This window comes from Callorhinchus milii, unplaced genomic scaffold (assembly GCF_018977255.1).
Source record: "Callorhinchus milii isolate IMCB2004 unplaced genomic scaffold, IMCB_Cmil_1.0 Scaffold16, whole genome shotgun sequence".
NCBI classification, from domain to species: Eukaryota; Metazoa; Chordata; class Chondrichthyes; order Chimaeriformes; family Callorhinchidae; genus Callorhinchus; species Callorhinchus milii.
The window spans coordinates 16,170,034-16,183,195 of NW_024704757.1; the positions used below are offsets into that span (position 1 = coordinate 16,170,034).

The 13,162-nt window shown below is 44.8% G+C and overlaps 1 protein-coding gene across 2 annotated transcripts; it reads right to left on the minus strand.

Annotated features, from left to right (window-relative positions):
• Positions 1 to 4,099: 4,099 nt before the first annotated feature.
• LOC103186863 (putative sodium-coupled neutral amino acid transporter 10) lies at positions 4,100 to 12,894 on the minus strand. 2 transcript variants are annotated; one of them, XM_007906115.2, is made up of 10 exons: positions 12,853 to 12,894; positions 11,881 to 11,926; positions 11,561 to 11,654; positions 9,796 to 9,920; positions 8,883 to 8,985; positions 7,510 to 7,692; positions 7,151 to 7,262; positions 6,404 to 6,510; positions 5,469 to 5,616; positions 4,100 to 4,769 (listed from the first exon to the last, which is right to left on the minus strand). In XM_007906115.2, exons 1-10 carry the CDS (start codon positions 12,884 to 12,886, stop codon positions 4,426 to 4,428), a joined length of 1,296 nt encoding a protein of 431 aa, XP_007904306.2. In that variant the 5' UTR covers positions 12,887 to 12,894; the 3' UTR covers positions 4,100 to 4,425. The 2 variants fall into 2 exon arrangements, with proteins under 2 accessions (XP_007904306.2, XP_007904308.2); XM_007906117.2 differs by having other exon boundaries at positions 4,682 to 4,764.
• Between the last annotated feature and the right edge of the window lie 268 nt (positions 12,895 to 13,162).

The window sequence follows — 13,162 nt, forward strand, 5'->3', positions numbered from 1 at the left end:
TACATATGTCTAACTCACCGCTCTGGATAACTTGTCACCGAGCCCTTGTGACTTGGAGTGACAAGGTAACAGGAGTTTACTGTTTATATCATCTTAATATGCTCCCAAGATTTTGCAGGAATAAGATCAACAAAGACTGCAATAATCCAGAGGAACGTGAGTGTGTGTGTGTGTATGTGTATGTGTGTGTGGGTGGGGAAGGTGTATCCAGTTTGACACGTGAATCTGCAGCGCTCTGCAGGGCTGTACAGATAAGGATAGCAACAGAAGTGACAGGAATCAAATCAGATGAGAACCCAGGCGAGATGATGAAGTGAGAAGGAACCTCGTGGAAACGTTATGAACCGGGTGAGAGGCGAGTAAGAGTGACAGGTGAATGAGATAATCTCATCTCAGACCTGCATCCAACCTGAAAACCATTCCCACCTCATCCATTCCTGTCAATGTCTTTATGAGCTTGGAGAGTTCTGCTTCCTTCCTTCCTAACGCAGGCTGGGGGGATGATGTAACCTGGATGTTGTGACAACATAAAGGAGGATACATTATCACCGTGATACAACAGGCCAAGAATCAGTCTAGAGATTAACTGGGAGCAGTTTGGTGTCTGGGCAATATGTGACGTGATAAGGGAATTTAACATTAAAAGATTGCTGTGCAGTTTTCCAATTGAGAAGACAGACAATCATTTCACTCTCGCAGGCTGCTGATCTTAAAGCTACTATTTCACATTAATGTGAAAATTTCAGACACTGATTCAAATAGAAAAGAAATACGTGTTTATAAGCAGCTCGTTTCAGAACCTGAGGTGGGAGTCGGTGTGGGGTCAGGTCACTAGGTTTACAATCAGATGCAGCTGTAGGTTACTACACCGAGACCCTGTGTCCCAATCCAGTCCTGACTGTCAACAACAACAACAATAAAAACAAGATTACATTTGTATAGTGCTTTTCACATCGGGAGGACGTCCCAAGACGCTGGACAGTGTACAGCATCTCAGTGGTCAGAACAGAAGTCTTGGCTGGTTCTATCCTCTCTGCCACAGGGAGTTCAGCAACGCAACCACTGCCTCAGTGGATATCAACCCAGATTTGGCATCAAGCCTTTGATATTGTCACCTATCCCCAACCTCCCAGTCCTTCACCCCTACTGATCCCAAACCCCAGCTTGGATCCAAATCCCTGACTCTCCAGCACATTGGGACGTCCTCCCGATGTGAACAGCGCTGAGTAAATGTAATTTGTTGTTGTTATTGATGAGCCACCCCCCCCCCCCCACACCTCCCCCACCACGTCCCCACCCTCTCATTCTAAGGGTAGAATTCCACCTCTAGTCTGTGTCTCAGCATCTCTGTGGAGATTGTGAACTGCTTGAACGCACAAGAGGAAAGCGAAGAGTGTAACACATGCCTGGGATTCCATGTGCAAGTAATGAAATACAACCATAGCCTTGCAGACAGCATAACTATTTTATCTGAGAGTTTGGTTATAATGGGAGCATGGTTAATAAAGTCTCTGATTCATGTCTTATTGCACCCAGTGATGCTAATCTCTCAGAGCAGACGTGGATTGTTGGTGGTTGGAGATTTACCTGGAAGTAAGTATTTAAAGGCATTCTTTGTGTCTGTGTGTGTGTGTGTGTGTACTGTATAAACACAATGTGTATTGTACAAACTATATTTATCTCCAGGCTAATGCTCTTTGCAAAGGAAGCAGATCGTAGCATCTTCCTAATGACTGTGTGTCCGACAGACCTCATACTTTCTGGCTGATTGTGAGTGAGGTCTCTGTGAATCGGGCTCCCTGCAGTTGGCTTATCAGTGGCTGGTGTGTTTGGGAGTTGTGAGGAAACAAAAGGCTGCTTTCTTCTCAGTGGAACGAATAACATTCATTTAAAGGTTGTGTGTTCCATTGCCAATCAGAGCAAAAAATGCAGGCACTCCACAGGAGGGCGACTAATGAAAACTTAACTGAAATTCAATGATAGCTTTAAGAGCTCCTTATGTTAATAATAATAATAATCCTTGCATTTGATATCGCGCCTTATCACGTGGTTGAGAAGTCTCAAAGCGCTTCACAGTATATAGTGTAAAGTGGAGCAATTGTATTTGGTGGATTGAATGATTAAAAAAATGTTTTTTGAAGGGATTATTATCCCCAGAAAGCGATCCGCCAATCGACTAACAACCAGGTACTTAGTGCTAGGGTGGGGTGAAACTTTAGGCAACTTTCCTTACTTCACACTCGGTTTATAACCGCGATAGATTGATCTGTAAAATACAAATTGAACTCACACGTACAGTACATAGGAAAGCTTCACATTGACAGCGTTTAACATTGAGCAAGGCGGGAAGGTGGGAGGGAGTAAGGCATTGTCTAAGAGATCGGTTTTAGCAGGGTTCTTGTAGTACGCTGCCAAATTGGACTGTGAAATACACAGTCACTACACGTCACAGTAAATCCCATGAAGTACTTTGAAAAGTCCTTTGTCACTTGGAAATTATTAGACTCTTATAAACCGTGGAATAAACATGTGGTCCACTGTTTGCAAACTGAGTGCAAACACCCTAACCGCTCCCCCCACTCCCCCTCCCACTTCCCTTGTAGAATCCTGATGCAACCCTTCCCGGTTCCCACAGTCGCTATCACGCCTGCATCACTGCATATCTGCTCGACGACTGTGATCTCATGAATGAATGCAGATGTAACAAGTTGCATTTCATAACTGCAGCAGAGCCCTGTCTGAGATGAGATCGACCAGCAGCGGGTGGATGTGCGTACATCCTTCAGCAGAATCAAACACCGGGCAAGGAGAACTGGGTGCCCGTCACACAGCCCGCTGTGCAATAGCCAAATAGCAGAGACCAAGGGTCCTGGTGATAACCAGTTATCTCTGCAGAGCCTGTGTTTATGCTGGTGGCCGGTGGGATGTGTCTGGTTCTCTCTGACTAATCAGGTGCTGTTACAACACTGGGGTAACCAGCGTGGGAAACACTGTGGGAGTCAGGACTTACCGAGGGCTTGTGTCTGTCACGGGGCAATGAGTGGGGGGGCAGCAAGCGATGAGCACCCGAGTGTCCCAGCCCACTCTGTTGCTGCTTATCAATAATAATAATAATAATAATAATAACAATCCTTGCATTTGATACAGCGCCTTATCACCAGATCGAGATGTCTCAAAGCGCTTCACAGGAAATACTGTAAAGTGGAGTGACTGTGCGTTTTGTAGGCGAAACGCAGCAGCCAGTTTGTGCACAGTGATGTCCCGGAAACAGTCTTGAGGTGAGGACCTCCACATGAACCATACGACAAACAGCGTTTGTCTCAGCAGCCTTTGTTTAGCGATCCTTTATGAGCTATAGTTTAAGCGCATCGAGACCCTGCCCAGCATGGAGGGCGCTATATAAATGCAAGTTGTTGTTGTTGTAATCTGAAATATAGGATCTCCTCCAGGCGACTGTTTGTTCCCCCTGCCCCTTTCCCTTCTCCCTGCCGTGCCCCCCCTTCCTCCGCCTCCGCCACACCCCCCCAAATCAGGGCTTTCAGTAAATAGTTTGCAGAAGTCTCCAGAGAGATTGTTGCAGTGTTTTTGTTAATACTTCGTTCTGCAAACCCCTCCCTTCTTACTTGTCTGATTGGAATGGTGACACGGGCTGTGTGTGGGGTGGGATCTTATGGGTGTTGTTGGCATTTCACATTGATTTTGACAGCCACGCTGTCCAGGTGTGGTCTCACAGGGCCCTATACAGTTTCAGCAAGACTTCCCTACTCTTATACTCTAATCCTTTCATAATGAATGCTAACATATCGTTCACCTTCCTAAGTCAAGTCTTTGAGACGTCTCAAAGGGCTTCACAGGATATATTGTAAAGTGAATTGACTGTGTATTTTGTGAGTGAAACGCAGCGGCCAATTGCTCACAGCAGCGTCCCCACAAACAATAGTTGATTGAGTCACGCTGTGTGTTATGTACAGGTAAGGCATGATTTTAGGCTTTGTGCTGGGTTTTGACTGTTAAACTTATGCCACGAAGGAAACACTGAACGAGCGGAAAGCAATGTATGTTTGCTATCAGTTAGAGCAATATTCCAACCATATCTCAAACCCATTTCCACAACATCATCTTCAACAACAACAATTTTAATTTAAATAGCACCCTCCACATGGGGTTAGAGTCTCAGAGCGATTTTACAATCCACCCTGTCACCCAAGAGAGAGAGAGTCCTGTTTTATGTGGGATTACATAGTGAGTGGAGGCTCCATGGGAATTTCTGATTCAATTTCAGGTCGACACAATCACTTTGAGTTCCTGCTCACACCTGTTCCAGTTCCACCCTTGTCCTTTGTTGTGATGAAGGTGTGGCTGCTTTTCTGCCTCTAGTTGTTTTCAGTTCTTTTAGCCTTTTCCCTAACTGCTTGGTGCCATCACTCACCCAGCCTCTGTAGGCTGAAGTCCTTCATTGCTGCTGCTTTCGTTAATGTCATCACGTTTCTCCTTTACTCCTTGTCCGTAGCTTCGTTCTTCCTCCAACACCCGATCTAATTTGGTCCCTGTCATTCGGTCACTCAATAAAGTTGTTCTTGGTTTTCTTAGATTTTCCCCTTTACTTGGCGATGTCGCTAAACCAGCCTCTCTCAGCATTGCTGTCTCACTGTCACCGGTAACTGTATGACTTGGTTCCTTCTTTTCTCCTTGTTTGTAGGTTGGCCCTCCCTCGTTTGGTCTCATCTGCCTACCTTCATCATTACTCACCAACACTGGCAAGACCTGTTCTGTGAACAAAACAAGAACCAGTCTAGGTATATAGTGACAGGTAATCTGTTACACTTCAAGAGACCAAACCCTTGTTACAATAATAATAATAATAATCCTTGGATTTGATTTAGCACCTTCTCAAAGCGCTTCACAGAATATACTGTAAAGTGAATTGACTGTATATTTCTCGGAAGGGATTATTACCCCCGGAAAAGTGATCCGCCAATCAACTAACAACCGGGTTCCTTCTTACTGCTAGGTAAACAGAGGCGTGTGGAGTAAAGAAACGTTTCCCCCTGCCTGGGAATCGAACCCAGGTCCTCTCACTTGCGAGGCGAGTGCTCTAACCACTGCACTACAGGCCTCCAGTAGATTAACAACAAGATTAATCCTTTCATTTCATATAATGCTTATCACGTCATCGAACCATCTCAAGGCACTTCACCAGGATTTACTGCAGTGCAGTGTAGTGACTGGACTGTGAGGTGAAGGTGCCAAGCTATTTGCAAGCAGCAACAACCCACAAAGAGCCATGAACTGAATGACTACTTGTATGCGGGAGATTGTTTCTGCTTGTTTTCCTGTCACTAATTAACTGTAAACGATGTGGAGCTGAGAACCACTTCAATCAGACACACCGAAACTCACAGCAAGTTGTTGATTGAGCCTCCACTAGATTATCCTCATTGTAAAAAGTGAGGGAGAGATTATTTTACCTCTGACACTGTGCTTTGTATGGTTGTGTGTCAAAACATCACTGGTTATGGATTTCCGGACTGGCTTCCCGTGGATTTCTACTCCCTCTAAAACTGTCACACTGCTCACACGAATGAGAAGGAGGAAGATTCCAACTCCCAGAATGACCTGTAAGTGCAGAAACCTGTGCATTAACATCTAGTGTAGTTTGGAGACAAATAATAATTCTGAAGTTTAATGCAGCACATATAACATCAACATCTCAAATTGCTTTCATAATTAACGTAACATTTTTTGTAGACAATTGTGGCAGCATTTTGGCAGTGGCAATGTCCCACAAACTGCCAGGAAGTCAATGACCTATTTTGTTTAGTTGGAGGATTGTTTACCAGGACACCGGGAGAAACTCTCTTCTCATTTCGATTAATATCATTGGGATCTTTAATGTCCGCATAAATTTAACATCCAGCTAATATTTGTTAGGTCAGGGAATCAAGGGATATGGAATGAGGGCGGATAATTGGAGTTGAGGTACAGATCAACCTTGATCTTATAGAATGGCGGAACAGGCTCGAGGGGCTGAATGGCCTCTTCCTGTTTCTATGTTATTTTTCTATGTAAAAAGAATTTCAGTCCGTCTCAACATGGATTCTCATCTTGTTTTAACCATAGGCCCCCTTTCCACCAGGACTAGACTGCAGTGCCAGATGTCAATGCATATCAGATTAATGGGCTTGAACCTACAACCTTCTCTGACAAAGCCAGGACAATATCTTCACATTAGCAATGCAACCAAACAAGTTTAAAAAAATTCCCTGGAGAAATAAACAGCTGGAATGCACCCCAGCCGGGTTTAGAAGTTTAAATCATGATTCCACTTTCAACTTGCTGAATTTGAAACAGTAAAGTTAAATTAAGCTGTGAACGTAATTAATGATATTGAGCCTGTACGTACCCTTCCAGCTGATGTATATCTGTGTAGCTTTGCGTGGATTATTGGTGGGCAAATTAAACTGATGATGCTTCCAGCGGTGGTTCCGATTACTCCGAACACAGTCTCCACTGAAAGACCAGAAACAGAGGCTAGCACCACAGTATAGTCCCGCCCTTTGCCCCTCATAGAAACCTTGTCTAACTCCAACACTGGAGCACATCCAGATATAGACAACATGAAGAACAGCATTGCAGTCTGTCTCAATTTGGATTCTCATTTAGACTTCTCCTTCCGCCCTTCTCTTCCATGCCCCAATCTCCCCACCCACCACCACATCTCCCCACCCCCGACTCTATCTCCATGTCCCTGCACTGAGGGGGTTGCTTTGCCCTTCTTGTGTTGGGACAGGAAGACGAGCTGAGAGAGTCTCCTCCTGGCACACAGAACAGCCAGTGGACCCACCAAGGATTGTTATTGAAGGAAATGTTTGCTAATTGCGTTGCAACTAAAGACCCAAAAGGATAACTTCAGAAGTAAAGGAGAATTTTTTTTATGTCTTTAACATTATGGATCAAAGCTCACAAATAATACTAATAATAATCCTTGCATTTGATATAGCCATTCTCACATCTTCAAGACAACAAATTATATTTGTATAGACCTTTCACGTGTGGAGGATATCTCAAAGTGCTTAACAGAATCTACACAGAACATACTGTAAAGTGAATTGATTGTATATTTTTGAGGGTGAAACATCCGTAATCATACCATCCTGCACCAGAGCACCTACGGTCATGGTGGAGAAAACCACCAACACTGTGACAATCACGTGCCGCTGTCTTGGCATATCACCACTCACTGAGAAAGTCCCATCTTCTCTCTGCAAAACAATTTAACAAGTTGAACCCGTAAACTTAATATTGGCATTTCTGATCTAGAGTTTATCAATTTCTCATATCCATTCAGTAATCCCCATTGAAATTGCTGTTTATTCTTGCCCTTAGGCAGCCAGTTGTGCACAGCAGTGTCCCACAAACAGTTGTGGGTCGAGTGACCACATTTTTTGAATTATAATTAATGGACTCGAATGAACTGGGTTTCCTTATTCTTCTGACCAGGGAACAAACCTGCTGTTCGAAAAGCAGTGTGTTGATGGCTTGTCGGCACGGTAACACAACCAGCGGGAAGCTCATGACCATAGAGAAGAGAAACATCAGGCGGACGTAATCTATGGCCGTGGTCGACGGTAAAGTCGCCAGGATGTTTCCAGGTACAGTTTGCGGAAGAGGAATGTAGCCACAGAGTCCCACCTGAAACACAATAACAATAAGGGCCAAGTGGCCTTGGGCAAAGCTTTTCCGTGCGAGGTTTATTAGATACCATCGGTGTATCTCATGTAAGTTACATCACAATATACAGCGTGTCTTGCTGCTGTCTTGATATCATGTGTCTCTAAATGACTTGTCCTTGGAGGCACTGTACTGGAACTAAATTAGGCGACGAGGGATAACTCGTAAACATCACGGGCTTGGGTTTCAAAAAGTATTTGATAAGGTTTATCTCTGAGGCCCTCAGAGCAAATACTTTACGTGTGGAATTAATGACAACTAGATTTGGTAACAGAATCTGCTACACAAATAGTATTCTGATCCATGTGCCTGTGGTGGCTAGTTTCCCATTGGAGCTATCTAGGTATCCCAATATCCATTGGAGCTATCTACATGTTAAGTTTTTCATTGGAGCTCCATCAATGTGCTTAGCCATCCACTGAAGTAACTACTATGATCCGATTTCCCTTGCAACCTTTTGTACCTTTATTCTTAAATAGTTATCTAACGACCTTTTTTGAGGACCGTAATGCCTTGGCTTCAAGAGCCTCTCGTGGGAATTGGTTCTGTTTCCTGATACATCTTTGTGTGTAGAACAGTCTTATAACCTCCCACACCACCCACCCCCCACCATCCCCCCATTCCCCACCCACACTCTCCCACCCCTCTCAAGCACCAAAACAAAACAATGAGCTGGTCCATAGAACTGAGACTCAGTTAATGCAACTAAGAATAATAGTAATAATAATAATCCTTGCATTTGATATAGCACTTTTCACGTCTTCTCGATGTCTCAACGCACTTCACAGAATATGCTGTAAAGTGAATTGACCGTATATTTGTGGGCGAAACGCGGCAGCCAATTGCGCACAGCAATGTCCCACAAACAGTCAGTCGTGGATTGAAAATGACCAATTTATTATTGTTTTGTTTTGGAGGGATTATTATTAGGCTCTGTGTGGAGTAAAGAAACTTGCCCAAGGTTTCACCCTCTGCCTGGAACTGAACCCAGGTCTCTCACTTGCAAGGCGAGTGCTCTAACCACTGAGCTACAGGTCTCCAAATTGACCAAACTAGTCTATAATCTGGCACATAAAACAAATATATACTCCCTGAGAGTTAAGCAGTGAGTTAGTTTGAAGGTGACACTTTGGACATGGTGAATCACTTACTATTGTATAGAAAGTGCAGCTGATGGTGATTGCTTGCTTGAAGGCCAATTCCATTCGTTCCACTGACCGCTCTTTCAGACTGAAGTACGTTGGAAGCACTTGTCTTCGAAATGAAACAGTTGGTTTTGTTTTTTTAAGGATTGTAAAGCGAATCCCAGCTTCCGAATCAGGAAGGTCTGAGACAAGAGTTTTAAAAGAACTGGAATCTTTAGGTGTGTTTGTATGAATGGGAGCATTGTAAGGCCATCCATTAGGTTTTACATGATGTCACAGGCCTGTTGAAGGGTTTCTTGCCCTTCAGTGTAATTCAATGGAGGACAATTCCTCCCATTGCTGAGTAATTGGCCACCCAGAATTACGTGGATGCGTACAAAGCTAATGTAGACATTACAAAGGGCAAAGTAGCCTTCCACTTGGCTTCAATTTACTGCAAAGAATCTCAGTGGATTCGAAGTGCTCTTTTCAAATGTTTTTCTCACATTACGGGATATACTTGGGTCGTCCGAGAGGGAGGGTTAATGCACCCTGCTCACTAATGTTGCTGAACTCTTCCTTCTGAGTTTATTAGGGAAATTCCACTGTAAGGTTTGCTCTGCTTAGTGAACAGCCAGTAAAAGACCCCTTCCACAACTTCCTGTCACCTTTGTGCAAGCCTGCAAACAGGGGACGTTAAAGTACTAACAGAATTGTAAACTAATAGTAAATTGGTTGTCTATAAATGCACAGCCCCTACACGTGAAGAACAAATACCTGTGTAGCAATTTGAATTGTTTGAACCTTATAATTCAAGGCACATCTTGAAACATATCTCTTTGACTGTGTCCATTAAAGGGGAGCATTGTTTAATAATAATAATAATAATGTGGGTGAAATGCGGGGGCCAATTGCGCACAGCAGTTACAATGCTACTTACGGCTGACAGATGAACATGCTCCCAAATATCGGCAGGCAGGTGGTGATCCCAGACCAGTGCCACAAGCGGATCTGCGGTGTTGCCAGTCGCCCGGAGGACACGGTGTCCAGGCAGCGAGCCAGCAGCTGGCGATCAAGACAGAAGCCGCCCGTCAATCCCAGCCCATGCTTGTTATCGGACCCAAGCGGTTTACGTTTGGCCATTGCGCTCAATCTGGTTCGGGAGCCGGGAATGTCTTAGGTTTCACCCAGTATTTAGGATTGGCTCAATTGTGCTGTGAGGACAGTGAATAGCGGCTCAATTCCTGTTACCCCACTCTCTACAACTCCATCCCGGAGTCCCTCTGATTTCCCTCCTCCCTCCCTCCCTTCCTCCCCTCATTCAAGGCATGTCTCAAAATGTATCTCTTTCACTGCGCTTTTGCATTTGATATAGCGCTTTTCACGTCTTCTGGACGTCTCAAGGTGCTTCACAGGATATACTGTAAAGTGTTGGAGACACGCGGCAGCCAATTGCACACAGCAACAATTTTTATTGTTTTTTTTCTTGAGGAATTATTATTAGGCGTGTGGAGTAAAGAAACTTGCCCGAGGTTTCACCCTGCCGGGAACCAAACCCAGGTCTCTCGCTTGCAAGGCAAGTGCTCTAACCACTGAGCTACAGGACTCCTACCTTTCCCTCCCAACACCCACCCCACCTTGGCTCCCACCCCCACTCAATGGTGCACATGGTTGAGCATTTTGAGACGTCCTCCTGATATGAAAGGTGCGATATAAATGGAGGTATTGTAAGGACAATTCTAACTACCCCGCGTGAAGGGCACAATATAAGTGCAGGTTGTTGTTGTTTTGTTGTTGTCGGCCCTCACCATGAACACGAAGGGGGTGTAAAAGATGAGTGAGATCAATAACCACAGCATGGAGTTGGACATGTTTCTCTGCAGACTCAGGGGAAGAACTCCCAACGTTGTGATCATCACGAGAAGCAATGCTCGCTGCCAGGGAGTGGCCTGCCCCAAACACACAAAGGAAAACGCAACAGCTTAGCCACAGAGGATCATAGGAAACCCTGGACAAAAGAAGACCAAGGTCCATCCAGTTAGGGTTCCACCATCCTGGCAGTTGCTTGCGCCATCCTGGCAAGTCCTGAACTACTCATGTACTGTGCTGCTAAATATTATTTCCTTAAAGAAATCTAACGGATTCGCATTCGAAAGAATCAACACGTTCGGCTTCTACCGTCTCCCGAGGGAGCGAGTTTCATAGATTGCTTTAAGCGCTGCTGGACGCTACCCCATGTGAAGGGTGCTATATAACTGCAAGTTGTTGTTGTTATTTGTTGTCAAACCAATGCTGGCTGGGCTCTTCTCTACTCACCAGTGTCCACCTCTTTCCCCCCCCCCCATGTACCCCTTAACCAAAACTGCCTGACCCCAGATTGACCGGAGACTCCCCACAACACAGCTCCGGTGCCTGAACCTAAACCAATTTAATTCTGATATTTTTTAACTAAATGTTTCGTAAGAGAGGCAGATATTACATGAATGTTCCATTTTATATTTTGTACTGTTCATATAGCTTTTTACCAACTATTGTCAGAGATGGTTGAATTTCATCTTGCTCAGTAATTCCAATTCATTTGCTGTCGCGTAACCTTGAGTAACCTGAGAGTTGGACCCTCCTATAACAGAGCGCTCTGGGACGCCACCCTGTGTGAGGGGCACTATATAACTGTACGTTGGTCAAGAACATTGAAGGGAACCTACCGAGGATCCACTCACTACCTGCACCAGGTTGGCTCCGAGTTCATTTATTACTGCAAAGAATGCCATGGAGGTCCCCAGCATTAACCCGATCACACTGTAACCAGAAATCTTGCGTTAACAGCACAGTTAACCCCCGCAATGCTGAAGATTTATTAATTTAATAACAAGACATGGGGTTAGCAGGTCACAGAGTTAGGAAGGAACCAGGCCCTCCTCCAATGTTAAGGAATTGGGGAGACAGAGAGGAGAGAATTGGCTGAATAGAAGGTTTCTTACCCTTTAGATCCATTTCACTGTGGAACCTATTGACAGGAGCTTACCTTAATTCAACTGCTAATTTCCCTGTTTTTCCATATGCCATTTGAGCTGTAATAGGAAACAGAAACAGTCTGTGTTTTCTGAAAATATCCACAACCTGCAGCCATTAACGTCTCACATTCAGGAGGCGTTCAGGAGATAAATGGGCTGTTTGGTTTTGTGCTGATCCTTGTAGACTGTGAGGTCCAAGGTTTGGTCCTTGTTCTCTGCTGAGTTGCCTGAACTCAAGGATTATTATTATCTCAGTGAGGATGCAGGATGGAGGAGGAGAGTGGGAAAGGACTGACTCATATTAAAATTTACATTAAGAAGTAAATGTATGGTGATTGCCTTCACACAATGGCTTTAACCACAAGCACATTGATGCCAGTTGGTGTTTTGTTCTGTGTTCATTTACGTGTCAGGTCTGTAACTATCCTCGTATACAAATTGGTTCCCTGAGCTGAGTGTATGAATAAGAGACTAATCAAAACATCTAGTAAGCTCGTTCTTCCTCAGATCTCACCTCAGAGTAGTTGGCGTTGCCCACTGTGGGCAGCTTTAGCTGGTAAACCAATGGTCACAGGCTAGGGCTGAAACGATCTTAAGCTACAGTATTCTCAAATTTCGAATGGGGGGGGACTTCCCATTTGTACGTGTGACAAGGGAGAGCTGGACAGGGTGAGGGTGTAGCCTCTGTGTCCTACCATTTCCTCTCCAGCGTTGCAGGTCCCAAACGTCAGTTCCAATGTTTACAGGTCTGTCAGAGAAGCTGATTTAAAGCTGATTTGCGTTGCATTTGGTCAAGATCTCTGCTTTGTCAATGCCAATGGCAAAAGCACCGGTTTACAGTACAAATCACTGCCGATGACATTCGTTCCTCTGACTAGTTTCCACAGCAGAGAACGACCTGACTATTGACCTCCACTCACTGCCCTGTGCGAGGCGATGAGTTTGAAGAAGGGGGTGGGGTGGGGGGTGGGGGAAGGACTTACCCAGACCGACATAGGTTTTGCAGTTGGTGACCATGGTCAGTTGGATCAGCATCAGGCTGGATTTGTAGGTGAACCACGAGCAGCAGACCAGCAAGAGGGAACCCAGGACGATGCCACACTGAACAAAAGCCAGACACCTGGAGTTAAAGTGGTTTCCGATGCAACCGTGAAATTCTAACATGTCCGCGCAGAGCGGAGGACAATACAAAAGCAGTGACTTCAGTGTACGTATGCTTGTGATCACGAAAAGCACAATAACAACAACTTGCATTTATTGTGGAAAAGGATGGACACGCTGAATACCAATAGG